The sequence below is a fragment of the Plodia interpunctella genome, chromosome Z, assembly GCF_027563975.2.
Source record: "Plodia interpunctella isolate USDA-ARS_2022_Savannah chromosome Z, ilPloInte3.2, whole genome shotgun sequence".
Taxonomy (NCBI): Eukaryota; Metazoa; Arthropoda; class Insecta; order Lepidoptera; family Pyralidae; genus Plodia; species Plodia interpunctella.
In genome coordinates this window covers 5,987,688-6,012,202 of record NC_071324.2, presented here as the reverse complement: position 1 = coordinate 6,012,202, position 24,515 = coordinate 5,987,688, and the positions used below count along the sequence as shown (strand labels likewise).

General features: G+C 34.3%; 1 protein-coding gene across 13 annotated transcripts in view; it reads right to left on the bottom strand.

The window, feature by feature from the left end:
- Nucleotides 1-23,452, bottom strand: part of LOC128682915 (polyhomeotic-proximal chromatin protein-like) — a 47,372-nt gene extending 23,920 nt beyond the window's left edge. For 5 of the 13 annotated variants that reach the window (XM_053767938.1, XM_053767939.1, XM_053767942.1 and 2 more), the window contains exons 1-4: nt 6,872-7,007; nt 838-1,501; nt 495-671; nt 10-156 (exon numbers count right to left, since the gene is read on the bottom strand). In XM_053767938.1, coding sequence (XP_053623913.1) covers nt 10-156; nt 495-671; nt 838-1,501; nt 6,872-6,981 — 1,098 coding nt within the window. In that variant the 5' untranslated portion in view covers nt 6,982-7,007. The other 8 variants (XM_053767946.1, XM_053767949.2, XM_053767947.2 and 5 more) reach the window with 8 other exon arrangements.
- Between the last annotated feature and the right edge of the window lie 1,063 nt (nt 23,453-24,515).

The following is a 24,515-nucleotide window of genomic DNA, read 5'->3' as shown; positions in this document are numbered from 1 at the left end:
TAAAACTACCTGTAATAACTTCTGTTGCTGTAAATCGGGCTGCTGCTGCTGCTGCGCTGGTTGCAAATCTGTTTTTTGTTGTTGTTGTTGTTGCTGTTGCTGCTGATGTTGTTGTTGAAGCTGTTGCTGTTGCAGTTGCTGTAACTGTTTCTGTAACTAAAATATGTGCATTTTTATAGTCATGTTGTTAAATAGTTTTTAACTGTATAACAGAATGCCACTATTGTATCGAGAAGAACTGAGACGATAAAATATTTCGTTTTTGTTGAACAATTTCATTTTTTTTAATATAGTAAATGCATACTATTATTATTAAGAGTTAATAATCGTTTGTTAGTTTGCATGTTTGAGGTGGGTAATCTCTGAAACTAGGCACCAAACGATCTCAAAAATTCTTTCACCAGTAGAAAGGTACATTATCCAAGAATTTATAGGCTATATTTAGTGTAGTAATAAAATATTTAGACACTCTGCAATCAATTTCAAAATCTTACAAGTTCCTGCTGATCCTGATGAGATTTGATTTGCTGGTGGAAAACTTGCTGGTGCTGTCGCTGCAAAGCTTGTTGTTGCAACTGTTGTTGCTGAAACTGTTGCTGTTGTAGTTGGAACTGTTGTAGTTGTTGCTGTTGTTGTTGTTGTTGTTGTTGTTGAATTATCTGCTGCTGGATCTAGTTTTTAAAGTCACGATAAATTTAGAATCAAAATGTCGTGTTTTTTATTTTTGCGCATTCAACCAATAAATTACAATATTAAAAAATTAATTGCTACTTGACAAAGACAGAGGTACTTAAATAATATGCAAACTTTATAAATGCAAATTTACAAAAGTCTTACCTGCAATTTATCATCCTCTTCTTTTTGGTTCCTGTACCTATACTCCTCGCTTTGATTATGATTATCTGGTTCAGTCTTAGGCTGTTTTAGCTCTGGAGGCCTTCTGAAGCTATTATTTTGTTTATCCAAAGCCAGCAACGTGTTGGCTGCTTCGTACTTATCCTCAAAAGTTATTCCTGCTTTTTCAGCAAGAGTTTCTAAACACTGTAAGGGCCTTTTAGCAGGCTTTGGAGCTACTTTAGTCTTATCAGGCTGTCCACTGCCGGGAGATTGTTTTGGTAAAGTCCTAGTTATAGTAATACTATTCTTGTTACTTTCATCTTTTTTATCATTTTTAGATTCTAAAGTAAAGTAATTTTTGGGAAAGTTATTGTCTTTATCCTTCTCACCATTGAGATTTCCGTTATCAATCAAAGTTATAGTTGTTGAGTTAGCAACCTTTATTGTCTTGTTATTATCATCCTTTGCTTGCATAGGCTGGGTAGAACCATGACTTGGAGACAAGAGTTGCTGTGATGGAACATGTTGGTTCACTGGAGAATTGACATTTTCAGGGGCATGCAAAGGCTTTTCATTTGATTTTGATAGTTGCTGTTGAAAACCAGGGCTCTGTGGCTCTTTCTCTTGCTCTTTCTTCTTCTGTATATTTTCTAGAATTTCAGACCTGCAAATAAAAATATGAACTGAAAATAAAATGTCTCCAATCAACTGTGGTGTAAAAGGCTTAACAAGAAATTTAATTGTTATAACAGCTACAACAGTCCACTACAGTCCACCAAAAAGTTAAGAAGAATCCATAGTACCTACATATAAAAGTACCTATGTAAAGAAAGAGAAATAATGAACACCAGATACAAAATAGCCACAACTAAAATTAAAAGAATGAAATAGTGACAAAAATAATTGTTAGTAACAGTTGTAACACTAGTTTAATATGAGCTTAGTTTAATTTAACATGAGTACAAAATATGAGTGCGAATGTTCAGTGTACATCAGTCATTTCATATTAAAAGAAAGGATTTAAAAATAGGGATTACTATATTAGTTTTCTGCACACATACAATGACTGAACTGTAAAATACAAAACTGCATATTTGAAGAATATAAAAAACCAGTAATTTGATAGATTCAGATACCAAGTGGTTAACTAGGTATCGGAATCTAACTAAAAGCTAAAATATTAATTATATAAATAATATTTTGCTCTGTAAGGCACATAAGGATGAATGGTGTGTTAAATGTATTTGTGCCAATTAAAAATAACAACCTAATATTAGTTGATCTTCACTGTCATTACCATAACATCTTCTTTGCAATATGTTAATGGCAAAGTAACAAATCATATTGAAATGAAATATTCAGAGAAACTGGAAATAAATAAGAGCTGTATATTAATGAGATAGAAGGTATCTGTTATGATAGGTATTTGTTTTTGTTAGTAAATAGGGGCCGCGCGAAAAAAGTTACATATGACTAAAAGTGATGCTGGTAATCAAAATTTTAAGTCCAAAAAAAGTTAAATGACCTCTTAGGTCAATGAATTTTAGATCAGCGACCTCAGGGCAATGACCTTTTACCTCCAAGGTTAAAGGTAAAGGTCAATTGGTGAGCATATTTTTGCGCACCCTTTCCGACACTCTGACCACAGTTTTGTAACCATACTGATGAAGATAGATAAAAGTGAAACTATTGTATTTGTCATTTTGTTTTATGTTTAAACTCCACATAAATGTCTGTCTTAAATAGGTACCTAAGCTAATATAACAATTGTTGTAATCTCACCAATAATTTATTGAGATCATGTGTTGTAAATGTCCATACCATATGGAGATACCAGATCACAAAGAACATACTTACCTGTGGATAAATTCGGCCATTGAAAATAAACGAGATTCTACTAACGGGTACTACGCTACGCTAATTATTTGTAATGTACCAAATTAAACAAAAATATCAATGTATTAAGACGGAAATAAACGTTTTTCTATAAGTATAATTATTAACCGTGAAAGTTTTTGGATAATTTTGAGACGATCTGAAAACAATTAAGTATTTAAAATAATTTATTTGGGAAATGATAAATAAAACTTTGAAATTAATAAAGTAACTCTTGTTTGTAACCCAAAATTAAATTAAATAATTTACCACCAACCAATAGAACGAAAGAACAAAACAGGAAACATTAAAAAAGCTTGCTTGTTGTCTGTGTCAAATTAAATGTCAATGTCACAATATGAGTGAACTGAAGGAAGTCAATGAAGCAAGTTCGAAACAGTTCGAATGCACAAAGAGTTTCCAACACAAAATCTAATAGTGACCCTCGCAAAAAATTTTTCATGTATATTTCACGGTAGGTTTGATTAATTAAAAATGATTAATAATTTTACATTATTAATAATAGCAACCACGTGATTTGGTAATAATTAATAATCAATTGAAATTAATTACTTTTATTAGTTATAATTAATAATTCGCTACACACGTTGGTAAAAGTAATAAATAAAGTAAGAGCCAAGGTTTTAGTATAACAGGTTAAAAATTCAAGTCGGACTCGGGATACTCGTTACTCCAGCTAGAAAGTATCTCCTACAGAAATATGAATAGAACCTATAAATAGTATTAAGTAATCAGCTAGTATGTGCCCAGCATTTGTGCCTGTCGTAATTTTTTAATGGAAAAAACTTTTTCTCTTAGAGTAACGTTGTTCCAGCAAGAAAATTTTTAACTAATAATCGGAGAGAGTAATATTGTTCATGATCAGGTAGCTTATGTATGTGGAAGTATGTGCCGCGAAAATAAATTAATAATTGATTAAACATTTTCATGTAAAAATGTTGCCGAGTCTAGTTTGCTTCACAAACTACATTTTAGTCAAAATATATGAAAAAGTGGTCAGATCTCATGTGGAACCAACATTCATGACATACGCGCCGTATCGTCACATACTCTACATTCTAGTTAAAACGTGTAGCTTGGCCGATTCGTTACTCTAGAAATAAGATAACGAATGCCTATGAAATCTACGTGACGGTAGCAAAATGGCCAAGCCAGACCTTTTAACTAGAATGTAGAGTATGTGAAGTTAGGTCTGGTAAAGTTTGGGCGCATAATATATCAAGAATCTGCATGTGATTTGACCACCTTTTCATAAATGACTAAAATGTAGAGTTATGTTTTTGGTAGGATTTCATTTATTTTTGTAAGTTGGTAAAAGCTACGCAACCGAATATATTTAAAAAAATAGTGGAACTAAAGAAATGCAACAGTAAAACAGGTGTTTTACTGTTGCATATCTTTAGTTTTACTATCTTTTTTAATATTATTTTTTAATTTCTTTATTGACCTTCTAGCGACGGCCGTCGTCACTATCACCGTATAAACTTTTACCCCCTTTTTATGTAGGTAGTGTGGCATAATCCAATTACAATTAATTATTGTCACACTGCTGGGCAAAGGTCTACTCCCATCCTCTTACATATCTCTCTATCTTGCGCAACCTCCGACCAGTTCTTTTAATTTTCGCAAATATAAGAAATTCATAAAAATGTGAATTGGCGCTAATGTGCTAAGAGTAGTAAAGGACATTACAATGGTGTACACACCTAGCTATCAGTTTCTTATTGTATGTAAATCTGTCCCGTAGGTTTTTGTTATTTCTGTTTTCATTTTAATAAAGTTATTAAAAAATCCTTTGTTTTTGTGCGTAACGAACAAACAAATTTATCACATGACTTTTGGCGATATGACCAAGAAATGGGTTGGTATTATAGAAAAAAAATTATATTGATATTATAGGGTAAAATGGCAATACTTACGGTATTGCCATTATCCTCATTTTCATTAGGGGAAAATGGCAATACGCACGGTATTGTCAATTTCCCCATCTGTATAAGCACGGATGATTTGTAGTTACTTGGAAGTTTTTGCCAACTCGTATCGCAATAGGTTGCCTACAGCCTGTGGGTTTTATGATAATGGCACATAAGTACATCCATTGGGTAACATGCATATCAAGCTGACTTGAATTAACTTGAAAGTTGAAACGGCCACCAACAATGTAGTCACGGTTTTCTTTTTCACAAAATATGAAACACGTGATAATGTATTTGTGGTATTGAAGTTTATTTTCTCTAATTCAGCCCTTGATTTAGCTCCTACGTGTTAAATGGACCGTTGGTGGCGGTCCTCCCTCGCCACACTTCTTAAACCCCCACGTTTGCCTTGCATGGAGGCGTTAAATTTCGACTTTAGTATCCGGCCTCCTACTCCAGCATCAAGTACAGAAATGAAACTTGTGCAGGCATTACTTTGGATATATTTTCAGTATTGCATGTATTTTTTTGATGGAATAAGGTACTTCCAGATTGATTTATCAACTACATACAAAATGTTGAAATTAGCGTTTGGGAACATAATCCAGCCGGCATATGTACCTACTTATGATGATGATGGAGTTGTAAATTAGCCGACAAAGCGCAATGTTTTAGCGCTTTGTTGGTGTCCAGACTTATAAGTCTGTAAGCTTTAGCCGTGGCATACAACACTTGTTCGGAAGAATCTAAATCAGATATCGTTGAAAAGCGTCGACACGCAAAGAAAGAAAGTAAAGAAGAAAAGACTATGTGTGGCGCTATATATGCATAGACAGAAAAAACTACTAACATTCAGTTTTTATTAAAATTCATTAATTAAGCAAACACAACATATGTCGATCACCGAGATGAATCTCTTTTGAATGTAAACTCTAGCATAGTAGTACCACAGTAGGTACTTATTGGGCTCTCAGTTCGGCGCATCTCCATAATTTCGTAAAGAGCGCATTTATTACAAATCAACTCTGAGAGAACCTATATTTTTTAGATTATGATCAAGCGATTTCATTTCGATTTTCCCTTGGTTTCACAAAAATGTGAAAATGTGAAAAGAAAAATTAAACCTACAAACAACATTAACACAACGAAGAAGAAGAATTAATGCAATGCAATATCAGAGAATTGTAAAAAGCATAATCTAGATTTGATCATTTCTGACGTCTTACACATAATTCGAGCCCAAGAGTAGGTTTCTAAATTTGTCTTTCTAAGGTCAAATAAAGTCGTCAGGTAAAAAGGTAAATAATTTTGGAACTGAAAGTTAATGGATGGTTGGTTGATATATATAATATCTGTAAATCTTAATAAAAATTTTAGATACATAGCTTTGCTTGACAAAGTCTTATTACTCACCTATACCATTTCTATCAAATTATTTTTTATGAAACCATACAATCTACACATACTTTTGGGCAAATACCTAAGTAAAACCATTCGTCTGGCATTATTTCACAAGGGGAAGCAAAAAAATAATGAAAACGTGCGAGCAAAAGGGAATCATGCAAACGCGTGTGGTGTGCGAAAGAGACAATTGAAAGCCACAAGGGGAGTTGGAGCGCAAACCGGTTCTGCATGTGTGCAGACAGACGGCGCCCTCCCTCCCCTCGGCTGTCGACCCTCGGGTGTCCGGGCCCCATATTGTCGGCGTTTCCCCGAAGCGTTGCAATAATAATACCAACGAACCCTTTTTGCAGGGAGGTCTTAATTTCTATTTAAAAGTATAGAAATAAAATCATTATCAATCACATTAACATGAGAAGACTTTTCTAATAATAAACATTAAATTCTGTATTTAATATTATCCTTTCGCTTTCTTTTGGCGTCATGATGAATGTAATATTAAGCACTGTGTAGACATTGATCCTACGTTCATTATTGTATAACACAAGTTCTTCAACTCTTCGAATAAAACCACACGCGCCGCAGTCAGCCACACTGATTCGCAATCGTAAAGTAAAAAATAACATAAAATACCTTTTGGTGTAAAAACCATAAGAACAACGTTCCATCGTTTCAAAATAAAAGGTTAACTGAAACGTAAGCGCCGTCCCATGCGGCAGTTATTAAAATAAAAAACAAACAAAAAGGTAAGGATTGAGACATTCGCACGGGTGAAAGTAAACACAACACTTATTATCGACGAAAACGACATACAAACACACTTTATCGATAGTCCGGTGCCCGTCTCATTGTTACAATAACCTTCTTTCGAGTAGCGAAACACGACTGCAAAGAGCGCGCGAGACCGGCTTGCCCTGCCGGCCGCACCCATACCCCGCACACCCCCCTTCTTAACGTTCTCGCTGCTTGTTGCCAATGGCACGCCCGCATTATGCCGTGGATTCCCATTGGCTGGTTCATTGTACGACCGTTCCACAAACAAAACCGGTTGCTAAGAACGGCACGAAAGGGCGCGAGGGACGAAATAAGCGTTTCTGCGATTATTACTATTGCTCGTTTCTTACTATTTTTGTCTCACTCTTTTGCCAAGATACAAACAAGATAGAATATAAAAAGCGTCCAACGCAATCAGTATACAACATACAACTATTATGTTACCGTACGATTATTTCTTACCATATCATAATCAGTTTCTATTTCTACATTTATTTTTATGAATATAAAGATTGAATATATTACGCAAAGCTCTGCGCAGATGGCACTACTAGTACAACTAAGGTACACAAACATTGCCAATGTCAATGTAGGCAAAAAGCTCCAATTTTCAATATTGTTGCAGATTTATATGACCAAAAAAATACGCAATCGTGGTGCGAGTTTAAAGGAAAAAGGATGGTTTAGTAGATTATCCTGAAAATAATAACACTATTTTAGGTTATGATCTATATTATTTGGTCAACTGTCATAAACTAAAACTTGATTTTGACTGAAGATCTTACCTGTATGAGGTCCATATTTTAATAAGTCTTCGCGTGTGAAGTGATCATAGCTTTTTTAGACTGTTTACTGGTTCGAAAATTTTACGGTGTGAGCCGTATCCCATAGTTTTCGAAGTTTTTTATCTTATGGAAAATGATTTTTCCCAATATTTTGGTACCCGAATACGCTACAGTGTATATTTTCACAAACAAATGCTTACATAATGAAAGGATTAATACAGTACTCTAAAATAAACGTTTAGTCCACATATCAAAAGGCGGCTAAGCTTTTGTGTACTCAACATACAGTGCTGTACTCTGGCGGGATAAATGTGCAGTAATACTCCTTATTATTTACTGTACCTTACAAAGAAAGAAAACAAATTTCATTTTTAGTACCTATGCTAACCCGTTGTTTATACCTATCGCAACTAAGCATCTATTAATTTCATTCAAGTTACCATAAGTAAATAGTTACACAGGATAACTTGAATGAAATTGGCTGTAGGCATGGACGTCCATGGCTGTAGGTATTATAAAAGTTAAAGCATAGGTACTTCAAACGTTTTCAATCTTTATAAAGTGCTATATAGTGGCAAAACCGATTTGATCTTACATAAACTTAAGTAACTTTTTATAGTAAAAAATTACGAATTAAACTTATAATTTAATAGTGTATGTTTAAGGATAGACGTGGTCTGTCGACTATGTATGACTTCGATTCTGCGAAATGGAATGCGGATCCTGGTCTCCGACAGATACAGATATTGTATCATATTAGCTAAAAGTTGACTAAATAATATTTAAGGCAAAAACAATTTTTACTTATTTATGTCAGTATTCGATAGTGTTTATGTGTTATTTTGTAAGACTTTTTTCAAAATACCTACTAATTTTCACGAATCTCTACCGAGATATTATAGTTTATCTGATACTGATTGAGTAGGTGTACAAACACATTTTTTTGTAGCAAAAGTCCATATATTTTAAATCGAGTTCTGAAAGATATATCCATAGCCAATAAATCAGCAAAAAAGAAAAACATATGTGTTATATGCATTGAACTATGATAGTAGGTGCTTGTACGAAGTCCTTACTAAATCGATAGATATAAGTAGTAGGTACTTAAGTTGCAGTCAGAAATGGGTCCCGCGCGCGGGAATCACTGGATCAGATATGTACCTATAATATAATAATAGTTCTGTATGTATGACACCACCAACGCCATCTAGTGCACATGAACGATAACAAGAAGGAAGTAGCGCCATCTATTACATTTTTTTATAATATTGGGTTAACAAATCATGTTACGCCAGCTCCACACACTATTGGGGGCTAGTTCGCCGAACTTGGCGGATTCGGCATACATCACTGGTTATTCATCATAGCGATAAATAATATGTTCGATATCGGCAATCATTTGGAACAGGCATAACGTTCCTATTTTTTATTGTCCCAGTTTCACACGCGCAAAACAACAATAAAAAAGTCTTATGTTACTCCTGAAGGTATCGTCTGTCTTTGTACCAAGTTTCATCAAAATGGGTCCAGTAGTATTTTAGTTTATTAATTTCAATCAAAAATACAAACCTTTTCTCTATATAATATTAGTATGGAAACCGAATACTTAGTACTTAGCAGTAACTTCACTACATGCATGCCTAGTACTAGCTAGACATCATGTCCAATACAAAATACAATTCCATCCTTTTCTAACTGTTCCCTTGCTCATATCCCTCTCATGTTATTCTCTCTCATTCCTTCGTGGGTGTGGAGTGGACATTGGCTGTGTGGCTATGCCGTCGGTCAGTGAACCCTACTGCACAGCTGTTCTTGACATAAGTTATGACAAAAGCACCTAATGCCATCAAAAACAACCTGCTCAAAAAAACCCAAGTACCGCATCTCAGTTTTTCTACCGTAAAAAATTGTGAGATTCATGTTACCAAATCGATTAATTTATTTACTCCCTACTTAAATGCCCCCTGAGCCATGTTGGAATTCATTGTCATCATTTGCCTTGATTTAGACATTAAACACTAATTGTATTCTAAATTTGAAACTTCCATGTCTGTTAGAAGTGCCTTAGACTTTTGATGATCAGTCAGTCAGTCAGTGATTGACAAAATAAAAAAACTTAAACCAGTTAAAATTCTTAAACAACTGGTTCAAATTCAATGAAATTGGAAATTTACAGTGTTTATAAGTACAATACCTGGTTCTTCTTCATAGTCGTATTCCTCATGGCTGAGGGTCGTGGTCATTACTCGGAATGAAACACACACAACTTTCTTGGCATTATTAATGGAGTGGTTTGCCATTACCTTCTCCATTTCGCACACAAGTTAATAATAATCAACCAGTGTGCAGGTTTCCTCACGATGTTTTCCTTCACCGGAAGGTGGTGGTCGATGAAAACTACTATATATGAGTCAGATTTGTATACAAACTCATATGGCACGAGTAGGATTCGAACCTGGGACCTTTTGATCCACAGGCGGGCGAATTCACCATTACACCTTTTTCCTGTTTTATCCACAACAAAGTTATTAGGGTTCGAAATGGGCCTGAATTGCTTCGAGAAAAGGATAGTACGGCCGTGCCTTTTTTTTTTGCTCGACTTGCAGGGGCACTGCCGTGCCCCCAGATAACAAGCTAGTAGGTGATTTTAAAGTTAATCTCGTGGGCTACAAATACAGTATAGGTCCAGAATGATTTTCAAAGCTTTTATTTAACTTGCAATGAATGTATGTATATATGTATGTTCGGGTGGAATCTTGCTACTCAATTTATCTTCAACCGATTGAGCTGAAATTTTGTATACATGTTTAGTTTGGATGACAGTACACGAGAAGCTGTGATGTCATTCTAAATGCAATATGACGGAATAGTTATTTTTTATGCACTTCTACAACATGGGTATGAAATGAAGAGTTGTTGTAAATTTGCCACAAAGTAAATTCGTCACTAAAGAAGTATGTGTAAATTTTAATTTTTTAACATTTTAATTTTTTTAAAGTGAATTCGTCACGTTTTGATATCGATAATTGTACATTCATCACATCGATTATTTTCTTACAGATAGCAAATAAATTAAACAATTTTTCAAATAAGAAAACATTTCTCAATCAAAGTTTTAGGTTTTCTACCTTACATCTAACATAAGAATCACAAATCAATTCGATTACGTAGAACATAAGGAAAAGCAAACAAAGATAAATTTGCCTAAAACCAAGGAACGTTTGAACCATCTATTTTGAATATGTTCTAAAAATTAACAGTAGTTATTAAAACAATATTACTTAACATCTACATAATCATATAAATCACAGTTCACTTTATACATATATACGTAAACTAATAGCGGCTGATTTGCCTAGAACACAGTACCAACCTACCTACAATATAGGTAACAATCGTATAAAAATAAAGTATTTTTTCTTTTATTTTAATTAGTGAATATATTGCTTATAGTTTAAAACATATCCGTAACAACTATGTAATAGTAGAATAAGTCAAAGCAAATAAAACTATTAACTATATTCACTATTTAATCATATAGAAGAGCGCGTTTCATGAGCAATTAATAAATCACAGTTAAAATTCGTAATATAAAAACTTTAGCATAAAATTAAATAAATATACTATATTTTTGTTACATGTCTTTCAAATGCTGCAAATAAGAAAGTTTTGTAAGAAGTTCAGTCAGGGACATGTTGTTATAATTGTCTAAAAGAGTTTTCAATTATTTGTCATATGCAATAGATCTACGTGTTCTTAAGTTTTAGTACAGCTAGTTTGAGCTTTTTTTATTTGAAAATAAAGTAATCAGCCTTCTTTTAAAATTTATCGAGAAATTGAAGTATTCTAGGGTTTCTTGGGCATCATGTTGTTTAAACGTTTATGCCATGCTTCTACTAGATTTATTATCCTGTGACGAGAACCATGTACACTCAGATGATAGCATGTGCATGAGTGCTGTCTAGTACCTATGTTTGTTTTAATTTTCCTAGATTATCTTGTCCTCATATACCTAGTTGCATACTTAAAACATTTGCAATAAATAGATATTTATTATAAAATAATAAATATCTATTTATTGCAAATAATCCGCTAAATAATCACTTTGCTTACTACCTACTAGTTTATTTACTCAAGTAAACCTCGCGACAAGTTTTTAGGGTCATATAAATTGTGTATAATGAGGTTATAAGTTGATAGTTACAATTTTAAAGGAAAATAAAATTTTCCTTTTCTTCTCTTTGGAGCATTTAAATAAAATTGATATTATTGATTATTTTTTAATATTTGCCAATACATATTTATTATCTTATAACCAATTGAATTTGGCAAACAGGTAGGTAGGTACCTACCAAATTCTTGTCTCTAGGGTAGCAAGTGAAGGGTGGCTTCATCGATCGGTCGGGGTAGCCAGCCGCGACTCTCCCTCGCCATCCTGTTACGTACGCCCGTAAAATGACGTGGGACGTTGACCCAGGGTAACAAACGACTTAAAGTTTTCCGAAATTGTTAGACTTCGGGCGAAGTTGAGAAATTTGAAACTGGTTTCTTAGAAACTTGGTGACTTGTGTTCACGTGTTGTAAAGAAAGGTTTGTTGAAAATTTCGACACCTCCTTAGAGCCCAGACTTGTACGTACAGTATTGTTTTTGCCTACGCACATATAATGTAGGTACCTTACTAATAAATTTATTAATTTTAATATATAAAAATCATGGGGTTGTTGTACTAAAGTCCTGAAACTGAATTCTCGGCGCACAACGAGAGCATGGCCGCAACCGATCAATACCAATATTCCTCCCCATCTCTGGAGTGTGTATAATTACGCGGTCAATCGGATTTGCACTCTATCTCATCGCAATAAAGCGGCAATTGGTTCAAATTGTCAGTGGGCAGTCGAGCGATTGCCACAGACATGCTTTGTATTTCTATTGCCTCGTTCTTTTAAAAAGTCCAACCTTGCACTCGAGCTCAGCATAATTAATAGTCTAGTGTTATAGGTAAGGTGGGATATGTATCTAGTCTTAGTACTTTACCATACTAATACCTATTATAAACAGAATTTTTTGTATATTCGAGGGCCAGTCGCATGACAATGCAATGATAATAATAAGTATGATCTCATGGTACACCCAAGATCGGCTCCCGATGTGATTTTTTTGTCACACATTGAATGCAATGTGTACATGCTAATAAAATTCCATGGCAATAAGATCTCTCTGATAACAATAAAAGCTTGTGTCAAAAATGCCATTACAAGAAAAACTTCACGTTAATTTTGAGAGCCGACTCGCTGTCACATCAGTATGAAACAGAATACGTAATATTTTTCCTGACATTCACACTTCATGGTGTGACTGTGAATAATCAATAGCAGTGTGACACAGAATACCAACCTACCTACCTAATTTTTTCTTCACATTCACACATTGAGATTGTTATTATTAGGATTAGCGTCATGCCTACTAGGTGTTTTCGTAACAATAAACAAATTAATAGTTGTCTGTAATCTTTTCATTTATTTAGGTGGTAATCGCAATCTAAAATCATTCTCTAAATACTTTTTTGTCAATCTTTGCCTATTTGTTTTTTAGAAATAATTTTATAGATATATATACATAAATTTATATTTAAAAAATGGTAAGCCCTTGTGGCATAACAGGGACCTGTTTGAATGAGTTTCTTTCGGCATTTCTTTTCAGCAGCGGTCGTTCCGAAATGCTAGTAGTTTGTAGCTTTGGTAAACATCATTTAATTTAGAATATGACGTGAAAAAGTGCCTGCGAAGGCCTAATTTCTGAATAAATGATTTGATTTTGAAACTTTGTTTTTAAGCAGAGAGATAGTAGTAGTAAAGATAGGTGCCTAGAAAGTATAGTTTTTAATACCTGGTATACATATACTCATAATATTTTCCAGTATTTTCCAAAATAACAGATGTCTTTTTTAAAAGGTTTTATGAAAAACAAAGCTTGCTGGTCTGGGAGCGAAATAAAAAAATAGATTGTGCTTTCTTTTAGGCGGTGGGCTGTCCCTAATTCACAAATAAGCCCATCTTCAGTCTCATCAATAAATTTGTTTGTTTCTAAAACACCTACCTAACGGATAGACGAAATCAAGAAAAAGGCTAAAAATATACAATCGTTTTTTTGTATTTGTATTACTCGTGCATACTGATTTCAACCTTATAGCACACGCAACAGAGTTTAAAGAAGCAATTCCGTAATTACACCTAAGGATCATTTTGTCCTTCAATAGCACGGAATAATAACTCTACTTCAATAGCATCTTTGTTCCTGTAATAACATTATTGATTTGGGTTCTTAATATTAATATTGGTTTGGTTCATAAGAAGCATAATAAATTTCGATAGAGCAATATGTATTAACTACCTGTAATAAGTACATTACTTCCATGGGTACAAGTAAAATTAAATAAAAGCATACCTATACTTACTATTATTGTAGAGGAAACCGTTGTGAGTTTGTAGGTTTGAGGTGGGTAATCTCCGAAACTACCGAACCGATTTCAAAAATTCTTTCGCCGCCATTAGGGGTTATCCAAGATTGCTCATGACATGATTCTCCTTACACTCCAGAACATCTATTTTATAGGGAATCTTTCCTTCTCAATGGAAAGAAGCCCTGGTAGTTCCTATACCTAAAAAAAATAATCCTTGTGATTATTCGGACTTGAGACCTATTATTAGTTTACTGCCTTTTCTTTCCAAGATCTTGGAGAGCATTGTACAGAGCCAACTGTCAGCTTACGTTGAAGCTAATAATTATTATCGATGTTTCAGTCGGGATTTCGCAAGAACAGAAGTACTCTTACTGCCTTATTAGATGTCACTGACAATATTCTTGCCGAGCAGGACAACGTCGGAGCACCATTTTGACTTTACTAGATTTCTCTCGCGCATTCGACAGCCTTAACATTCCTCTTTTACTTTCTAAAGTGACTTATTATGGATAATCCCCACTCTGTGTCTGGTTTGACAGCTATTTGACTGGATGAACTCAAAGAGTGAAACTTTTGAGTCAAAATGGCTCCTATCTCCTATCTCAACCAAGACCTCTCAACCGGGGTATCCCCCAGGGTTCTATACTTGGTCTCATCCTCTTCATCATGATCTTGTCGAAGTGATAAAGCATTCTAAATTTCATTGCTATGCTGATGATGTCCAGGTTTATATTTCTGACACACCGGAAAGTATATCACTCGTCGCGCAGAGAATGAATGAGGATCTAGAGAGGATAGCTAAATGGTCTACCAAAAACTCACTTGTTTTGAACCTGGTTAAATCCAAATTTATGATTTTTGGCTCTTTGGTCCAGGTCGCAAAGATTAAATAATCCTGTCAAATCTATGCTCGGCACGTCTATTGACTGGATAGAGGAATATCTGTACGGCCCGCGTCTTTTGGAAAGGACAAAGCGCTTGTTGTCGGTACTGTTTCAACGTTGCCCATCGTAGCTCTCCGCACTTAAACAACGCATCAATCCTAAATATGGAATCGTGCCGATGGCTTATTATGGCTACTTTATTATTCGGTGTAGTTAGATTTAAGAAACCCGAATGTCTGTTTCTAATAAAATAAACAGTTTATTTATTTAACTATCTACCTATCTAGTATCATATCGTAGTGTATCGTAGTATCACAATATATATTTCACTAGGTACATATTTTAAGCACTATATTACTGCACTCATGTTTCGCACTAGCACCTACTTAGTAGTAAAGGCTCCAACTGAAAATCAGTGTATTGCTCCTAGAGTAATAATATCACTGAGTTGTGGCCTGTTTAGATTACTGCAGCACACACCTACCTACGTATTGTTTTTTTTTTATCTTAATTTTCTTTTTTGGTTATTATGTGTGTGTCTGTAGTTTTTTGAATAAACTTATTTCTATTCTATTCTATCTCAAAATTCCCACAGGATCGAAGCCCCGGTCAACATCTAGTATGTAATCTGATATTTGAATAGTATAAGTTTTTTTTTACAAAAAATTCATTTATGCATAAACTTTTATTATGAGAGAGATGTTTTAAACCCATGCATGTCCGTGGTGTAAACTGTTGTGGAGTTCAATTTACTATTGGGACACACAATATTGGGAGTTGATCCTGGGTGCACCATCAGCTCATACCTATCATAATAATACATTGTCATGTAAACCGAAACAGTAAATTTAAAATTTTTTATTAGTTACTGCCGCCGCCGACTTCACCGCAGCCTTTTCTCCAAGGACGTCAACGTAACAAAATGTAGATCATAAACCTATGTACATATTATATTAAAAATCAAGAGGACGAATTTACATAATTTAAGTGACAAAATTTATATAAATAAAAAGTTACATATTAATATTTTCAATAAAATGATTGAAAATTGTCACAACAAAAATACTACTAAAAAGCTAAATGTACAAAATGTACGTAATCAATCAATACATTTAATAAAACAGTAGAAAATCAATCAATTTCAGAGTCATGTAGGTAATAGAGTAAGAATTTGAAAAAGAAATCTGTTTGTATACGCTGATCTCCAGAACTACTGGACGGAATCGAATGATTTTTTTTTTGTTTTATAGCTATAAAGCCTTGGCAACGTATTGGGCATAAATGATTTTAAAAACTGGAACACCTGATGAAGAATTCTGATGGTCCAGCTAAAATATAGGAAATATAGAAAAGATGCCTTAACAAAAGCTGTTCAATTTGATGAGCATTTTCTCTTGAGATGTAAAAATTGAAGACCTGGAACACCTAATATACACCCGTGATGGTCCAGATAAACTAGAGGGAACATAGAAATGACGACTTAACAAAAATTGTTCAGTCTGATGAGCATTTTCTGTAGAGGTATAAAAATCATAATGCTCCAGCTAAATTCAGCCACGCAAGTGAAGTCGCGGGCATCAGCTAGTCATGTCATAAATCAATTATACGTACAATGTTATGGGGATACTGCACCATGCTTGGGCCAAACATTATTGTCGTTCACATAATCATCAGACTTCGTAATAAGCCTTTCGACAAAGTAGGTACTACATATTTTATATAATTTAATTTTTTTTCGTCCGTTCCATCAGTTCGTTCATCCATTTAAGCAATTTATTATAAAAAAGCGGCCAAGTGCGAGTCGGATTTACCCATGAAAGGTAGCAACAAGTAACAAAACATATAAGTTCTTGTTAATCGCGTATACCTATTTGCGTTGATTGAATCTACTTATCAGATCTCGTTCAATCCAATTTTCGGTGGAAGTTTACATAGTACATCATTATATATTTTTTGAGTTTTATCACTCGACGACCTAGGTGGCGCAGTGCTAAAGTGCCTCTAAACAGAGAGGTCCCGGGTTCGATCCCCGGTCGGGCTATGTTGGAAAATGATCTTTTTCTGAGTGGCCCGGGTCTTGGATGTTTATCTATATGTATATTTCTCATAAAATATAGTATCGTTGAGTTAGTATCCCATAATACAAGTGTCGAAGTTACTTTGGGGCTAGCTCAATCTGTGTGATTTGTCCTAACATATTCATTTATTTTTTATTTATCACTGCCTTATTTTACCACTTTGGAAGTGTCGTGCGCAACAAAAGACGGTCTTTGGTCAAGACATGAAAAAAAGTCAACTCTGTAGGACAACTGGAAGACGCACTTGCAAGATATTACAGACAAAAAGACAAGCTTGTAAAATAATATAAAAATGTATAGGCTCCTATCTCACTACAACTATGTAATTGAATGCAATGTAATTGAAAAATATTTTGCATATATATCGTAATAATATTTTAATTATAGTTTAGATATTTTGAAATTAGTTTGAAAAGCAAGTTAATTTCAAGTATTCAATGATTGGCCTTGGATAAAAGATTGAGAATGTTCCAAAAAGGTACACTGGTATTGCAACCAAAAAAGCGTGTTGACTGTAAACAATACAATTACAGGTAGTAAAATAAAAATATTTATTCAGATGCCTCTACTCGGGATTTGCTTGACCAGTGGAGGTTCATGAAAATAGGTTAGGTATTATTATTGTAAACAATAGGTATTTTTTAAAAATCTTGTCATCTTCATCAACCTAGTACTTATTTATACGATCGGTATAAAATTGGAATATTTTATGACTACAAATGATGTAGGCAAAAAAAAGATAAAACGAAACCCTCATTGACAGGTACCTAATACGTAAGAAGAAATTATAAGGTCAAGGGCGTCAAAAATCTCAGTATTTAAGTATTGGGGGACTCCATTGTCCAGCCATGACACAATTTAAAATGACTAAAGAATATGTTTATCCCACCAAAAACATTTTCATGTAAAAACGTTGCCAAGACGAGTCTAGTTTGCTTCACAAACTTAGTGAGTCTAGTTTCTTACACTTTAGTCAAAATGTATGAAAAAGTGGTCAGATCTTATGTAGAGCCAAGATTCTTGATATATGCGCCCTAACTTTAACAGACCTAAGTTCACATACTCTATATTCTAGTTAAAAGGTACACCTTTTAACTAGAATTACGAGCTACAGCTTGGCAGTTTCGTTACTCTAGAAATAAGATAACGAATGCCTATGAAATCTACGTGACGGTAGCAAAAGGGCCAAGCCACACGTTTTAACTAGAATGTACAGTACGTGAAGTTAGGTGTGGTAATTTTGTTATGTAAATTTTGATGATCAGTGAGTCAGTGACGAAATTATGGGTTTTGGGACATCTATAAAATCTAAAGTATACTAGCTACGATATTTGTATGTTTAATTAATGTAGTCATGGTATTATATCTAGAAAATTTTACCTATCTGGAATTATCCAAACCAAAGTTACGAGGGTTCAATAAAAAACAACGAAACGTTTCAAGAAAAGGTAGGTAGTGCCCTTGCGCTTCACATGGCTCGTCTTGGCGGAGCACTCCCGTGCCTCCAGATAAAGTCCAATATTGGTTCCAATATATGTTAACATTCTATAGAAAAACATATATTTAACCACCGAACTATACATAAAACATGATATTTTTTGTTTATCTACAAGAAAAAAATCTTTGAGCAGTTATCTACAAGTTTACTTATTAAGTTCCTTCACTCTTGTGAACGTGAAAAGATTAAAGAATAATGGATATGTATTTATTGTTATATCTCTTAATCATATGAGAGTGAGAACAATAAATACATATAATAAAACAGTAAAAAAGTGTTTCTGTACATTGAAGATATTTAAATAAAAATATTGAGATCGATAGAGAATCAGTAATAGAAAAAGAAGTAAAAAAGATCTGTCTGTTTGCACACGCTAATCTCTGGATCTACTGGACGGATTTGAATGAAACTTTTTTGTTGTATAGCTATAAAGCCTGGTAGACTTACAGGGTATAATTTATTTTGGAAACTGGAACAGCTCTAGCAGGACCTATAAAGACCAGTTAAACTGTACGAAATTTAGAAAAGTCAATTTAACAAAAATTGTTCGCCCCGATGAGCGTTTTCTGATGACGTATAAAAATCGAAGATATGGAATACCTGATAATGAACTCCAACAGACCAGCTACACTATAACAAATATGACATTAGCGCCTTAACAAAAGTTGGTCAGCTTGATGAGCATTTTCTGGAGACTTTAAAAAATAGATGCTATGGAACACCTGATGATGAACTCCAACAGACCCGCTACACTATACCTAACAGATATGACAAAAGCGCCTCAACAAAAGTTGATCAGCCTAATGAGCATTTTTAACATAGGTATTTATAAAAAGACTCATTTGGTCCACGTTTTTAACCATGATTCACAAACATCTCGAGACTCTCAAAAATCTATTTTATTCCCCATGTCTTCTTTGCCGCGAGCAACAGCTCTTCTATAATATACTTATATGAAAATGACGTCTTAGTAAAAGTTAACCAATCCGATAAGCATTTTCTGTTAAGTGAGTCTTAGCAGAAATTGTTCAACCTGAGGAGCAGTAAAGGTTGGAGTATTCAAATAGAAGATTTCGAACGTTTCTGAAACGGAAGTTCTGTAATAAAGTTAATCTTATATTTACCCTATACTGTTATAACATAAGCTAACTGTTTCCGTCTTCACCACACGGAGCTATTCCCAACCTCCGTGTGGTGAAGGCGAAAACAGTTTGAGCTAAGTTTCGATGACAACGGAAGTTATTCGTTGAAAACTTGCCTGAACTGTTTAAAACTCCCATTTTTGTATAGAATATGCCTTCGGACTTATGTTATTTTCTCTCTAATAATTTTGATTCCTTACCAAAAATAGTTCGGCTACGCGAACGAAGTCGCGGGCATCAGCTAGTAATAAGTAAAATAACGAAATAGTTACATACCGTTAAATTCCAAATGATCTTTTGAAGGCAGTCAATTTTAGTATGTATCGTTAGAATTCGCTTCGACCTTAGTTGTAATATCAATTCAATGCCTAACGAAAGCAGCTTATGCCCTTTCATGACCACCGATTAGATTAGGAAGTCCTTGTATTATTTTGCGCCGAAATTCACAGGACAGTCACTTTCTATCCTAATCAGATAAGCAATTTTATGTTTCACTGTTCATAATCAAAGTACGTGCCTACTAATGTACAGTCAGCAACAATAGTTTTATTTTTTTATACCTAACCTAGGTAACCTGTATGGAATGTAAGTAAAATAATTTAGATATAGAATAATTTAGACTTTTACAATTATCCTAATTCGATACAAAAATGATATGAACGAGGATGACTAGACTAGTAGATAATTGAGATTTGTCAGTGAACTTATATTTCAACTCGTCTCATCATTTGTTTAGTGGTATAGCCTATTTACCTCGAGACAATCACCATAAATTATAAAGATTTGTATTGTATAATGGTCGTGAAAATGAATTTTTTTTAAGACAAAAAGTACATGGAATTGATGAACATAGAAGCACAGGCCATTGGAGGGTGGTATACGCAGTGAGACCTAAAATTAAATTAAATACTAAATTATATAATAAACTATACACAAATTATTTATACATTCATTCCATACAGGTTACCTAGGTATGTACAAAATGACATGCATATATTCAATAACAAGCACAGGTTACATAAAGAACTCAGTTTCTTTTTAAATGTATTGATCGGGTTACAAGTTCTCAGCTCATTTGGCAGTTTCTTATACAGTTGTAAGTACCTATTCCCTGAAAGTGTTGATTTTCCTTGCGTATTTAATTCGTAGATTGGTTGTAAGTTAAAGATTTTGTAGTATATTTTTGATTAAAACGAGTTAACAGGCTAGTTGACAAATTTTTGTTATGATGACTAGAAACATCAGTGAAAAAATACTGTGATTATGACAATGCATTCATTTAATGTATGACAGGTATATTCAATTCGCTCCCATGGTAATTTTGAGATAGCCTCCAGCAATCTTGGATAATGTACATTCCAAATGGTGAAAGAATTTTTAAAATCGGTTCGGTAGTTTCGGAGATTAGCGGCCTCAAACATACAAAATCACAAACGCTTACTTCTTCATAATAATAGTATTTTTATATTACATTTATGGTGATTACTTGTTAAAAGTTTATAAAATTTATTTATATATTTCTTTTATCTATGGGCAGGAACGATGCATTTGCTGACTGTATACACACACATGTACCAAGTAGGTACATGATGATGATAATATTCAATTTAGAACGCCAATGTCTAGGCTACTGTAATCAGTATAACGCAACCGCAACGCAACTAATGCAATGAAAAGGCATTTAAACCCTGTGCAAGTAATCTTACTAATATTATGTTTCTTTGTTACTTTTTCACGGAAAATCTGTTGGATTGATTTTTATGAATTTGGTGCATGGGTAGAAGTAGAATATACCTACCTAACATGTAATAACACGTAGTGCTTTTTTCCCGAAATTCGAGCAGCTAGTTAAATATACTGTTATAGTTACATATATTTGTGATTGTTTAGTAAGTACAACCACAGATATATGAACATTACATTGAAATGTTCTTATATCTGGGAGTACAACATAAAATTTGTCATCTACCACGCACAACAAAAAATAACAAGATTGTCTTTTTTGCCGCCATGAGCGCTTTCTTCTCTGCTAACCTCTTAGAAGCAACAGTATCAGAAGTAGCTCTCAAACATACTAGTAAATTAACACATTGCGTAATTACATCTAAAAACCCTACAATCACATTACTAATACAATCCATACTAATCCCACTATAGGATGCTATGCGTGCTATAAAATGCAAAAATTTGTGAGGATACGGCACGTGTGTATCTTTGTTACTCTTTCACGCCAAATCTCCAATAGATTTGAAAGAATAACAAACATTCATAAAAATTGCATCTATAAGGGAATTATATGGGGGTGGTTTATGGGAAACTTAGTTATTTTTGAAGAAAGGTCCCATGAAATGTACGGCACGCGTAACGGGAAACGGGAGTGGGAAAAGTAGCGGGAAATGGGATGGGGCACGTGCCGGGAAACTACATGGGACAATTTGCAGGAAACATGGTTTCGGAACGAGACACGTAGCGGATATGGAATGGAACAAAAGATGACAAAAAAATGAATTTGAATCATAGTAAATACATTTTACCAGCCTAAGAATACGTGATAAAAGAATAATTGACCTTTTACTTTCCTTACCTCAAATGTTACTTTTCGATTCCTGTTAAGAACTGAAATTCACGCGTGCGAAGCCGCGAGCAAAAGCTAGTAACTAATATTATAAATGTGAAAGTTAAGTTTGTTTTTTGTTTCTTCTGTTCTTTTATTTCTCACTATAGGGCGCTCGTATTCAGCTTAGAGCCTATTCCCAGTTTCTATGTAGGTCTATGCGGCTGGGGGCCCGTGGCAATTGTCCAACTGGCCACCCTGTAACCATACACCACTGATGGGCCAAACTCAGATATAAAATTTATTTTGTGAAAAAATATTACCCTCCCAATATCCCATAGGTGTTCATAATTTAAATGCAATATTTATTTTTTTATACTGACCTATTTAGCTTTTCGGACTGTTGTTTAATTATGAACATAGGTGTTCATAATTTAAATGCAATATTTATTTTTTTATACTGACCTATTTAGCTTTTCGGACTGTTGGTTAAATTGCTCCTTTGCCATCAATAAAAAAAATCTTGTATTTGAACATATGGCATTATTTGCTATTAGTGAAGCCAACAGTAATAATTATATATAGGTATGCATATTTTATAGTCAAACTTTATAATTTTATGTTATAAATAGGTCATAGATCAAGAAACAAAAAAAAGTGGCCCTAACGTATGTTACGTTTCCGTCCGTGGTCTAAGGTCTAACTAGTTAAACGATGGGTAGAGTTACGTTCCTATGGTACAACCAGTTGAACATAGCTGTTGGAATTGGAAGTGAAAAATTCAAATTCATTAACTATACGAAGTATTTTTATTATAATTCATTAAGTACAAACCTATCTAGTACAGTTAAAAATCCTTTTGAATCTAATCAGCTGTATATTGTAATCGTTCTAGTATAAAGCGAACAGAGATAAAATTACTAGAATAGCGACCAAAGGACACATTTTTCTAAACATCGCAATCCCGCATTTTGTCACAGTTCATTGACCCGAGTGATCCTAAAGTGGTACGCCTAGCGCCCTCTGTTATTGGTATGACAAATCAAAAATAAGATTACTTACGTGCAAGGTCTGCCATTCTCAATACGTTTCCTGACCCTTTTCGTACTTATTGCACATGCACTCAACACATTTGTTGACAAACAATCGGTATCGCATGCAAATCGCGTCAACAACACGAACCTTCACAAGGGCCCGGGACGGACTGTCCAACGGACGGAGTGAGCGTCTGTCGATGCGGTCCCTTTCCTGCTTTAGGGCACACGCGCTCAAGCTGCGCACACATTGGCTGCGCTGTAAGCCAATCAGGGGACCTGCCTCACAGCTTTACCACTGACTCTCTAGCGTCACGGAAAAGGCGGCGGGGAAAACAACAGACGATTTCGCCTACGTCTGCTGAATAGCTAGCCTGCCGAAACAAGCACAAACAATTCTCTCGTCTCGTTTCATACTTGTACACACACTTATCTGCGAGGCCACACCATTTGAATGCAGACACCAATGGGAGCCATCCGCCGCCCCGGTTGACTAAGCTATCGACACCGATGTTCGTTCACTAAATATAGCTTATTTTCAAAGAAGACCAAAAATGAAAAAATATGGCATATGCATTATCTTCAGGTCTTCGGTAACATCGCGCCTCTTTACTTTTATTTAAAATACCTACTTAAAGGAGCTACCATCTCTTTTGAAAATTAGTCTTCCAATATTTTTTAGTTACAATTTTTGTCATATAGAAATAAAGGGTGTATATTATCCATGTTCGACATACCTAGGGATTTTAGTGCAGCTCAAAAAGTAAAACAGAATCCTAATAGGATCCTTTGTTATCTTATCCCTTGTCAAATAAGTACTTTTTTCAACAACGTGTTAAGGTATAAAGTTATTTGTTATTAGGTAAATACTTTACGCGTTTACTTCCGTGGGCTTCAACGCGATCAAACGATACCTAGGTATGACCATGGGGTATGACTATTTTTCTATAAAAAGAAAGAAATCAAAGAATTTTATCAAAATCTATTGATTAACTCTCAAGGGGAGCTCCCTTGAATTAGTTTAGATGCATGTAATCAACCAAAAGGAGCTCAAAAGAGAGATAGGAAAATATATATGAAAACTGTAAATATTTCGTAAGTACATATCAAAAAAGGAAACTGATGTGCTTTCCAACGAACTCTTAATCGGGTTTTTACAATTTACCTAGTTACATTTTCCATAGTAGGTAGTAGGTATGCCGACTACAATTTACAAAAGTATTAGTACTTTTATAAATTATAGTAGGTACCTACT